Below are 1,126 nucleotides of genomic sequence, written 5' to 3' on the forward strand. Positions count from 1 at the left end.
AACCTCATACTAGTGGGTGCTATTTCTTTCCCTTTCCCTGTATCTGTAATAACATTTTTTTCACACAGTCATAGATCTGCTTGGTTCTCACCCCATATATGACAGGATTGAGCATGGGTGGCACTACAACATAAAGATTGGCCAGGAGTATATGAATAAAGCGGGGCACATTTCGACCAAAGCGGTGTGTCATAAAGGAAAAGAGGGCTGGAGTGTAGAAGGCCAAGATGACACAAATATGAGAACCGCAAGTACTGAGGGACTTGAGCCGGGCTTCCTGGGAAGGGAGATGGAAAACAGCACGGAGTATCTGTATGTAAGAAAGAGCAATGGCTACGATGTCAAACAGTAAATTACATATGGCACATAAACCATAGACAATGTTGATCTTGATACTGGCACAAGACAGACGAGCGAGACCCATGTGCTCACAGTAGGTGTGGGGAATGACATGATTGCCACAGAAGGGCAGTCGCAAAATTAGAAATATAAATGGAATAACGAAGATGACTGCCCTTACTAACACAGCAAGACCGATCACAGAAACGACCTTATTGGTGAGGATGGTGCTGTATCTGAGTGGGATGCAGATGGCCACATAGCGGTCATAAGCCATCGCCAGGAGGACTGCTGACTCCATAAGTGTGAATTTGTGAATGAAAAACATCTGTATAAGACAATCTTCAAAGATGATCTCTCTGAGATTAATCCAGAAGATGCCAAGCATCTTAGGGATGGTCGCTGTGGAGAGGCCCAAGTCAATGGTGGCCAACATAGCCAGGAAGTAGAACATGGGCTGGTGGAGACTGCTCTCAGTCTTGATCACCAACAGGATGGTGATGTTCCCTAGGACTGCAATCACGTACACTGCACAGAAAGGAAAGCCAATCCAGATGTGAAAGGACTCTAGTCCTGGGATCCCCAGCAGGAGGAAGGAGGAAGGGTGAAACTGGGTGCCATTAGGAAGGAGCATCCTCCTGGGAAATGCATGAGTCAGTCTTCCAAACTGTTCACTCATCCAATCAGCAACTTACAGAATAGTTTTCTGCTACAGGAGACCTGGAAACATTTGAAGGGACATTTCATACTGTGTGCATGGACATTTCATGCTGTGTGCATGGACATT

The 1,126-nt window shown here is 45.8% G+C and overlaps 1 protein-coding gene across 1 annotated transcript; it reads right to left on the reverse strand.

Annotated features, from left to right (window-relative positions):
• Positions 1-19: 19 nt before the first annotated feature.
• On the reverse strand, positions 20-973 carry LOC103728346 (olfactory receptor 52E2). The gene has a single exon (XM_008826396.1). The coding sequence runs from the start codon at positions 971-973 to the stop codon at positions 20-22; it is 954 nt and encodes a 317-aa protein (XP_008824618.1).
• Positions 974-1,126: the final 153 nt, after the last annotated feature.

This window comes from Nannospalax galili, unplaced genomic scaffold (assembly GCF_000622305.1).
Source record: "Nannospalax galili isolate Female #2095 unplaced genomic scaffold, S.galili_v1.0 C48687865, whole genome shotgun sequence".
Lineage (NCBI taxonomy): Eukaryota > Metazoa > Chordata > Mammalia > Rodentia > Spalacidae > Nannospalax > Nannospalax galili.

What these genes read in the sequence shown, in the direction of transcription:
- LOC103728346 (XM_008826396.1), bottom strand. Translation starts at nt 973, where the DNA reads ATGCTCCTTCCTAATGGCACCCAGTTTCACCCTTCCTCCTTCCTCCTG.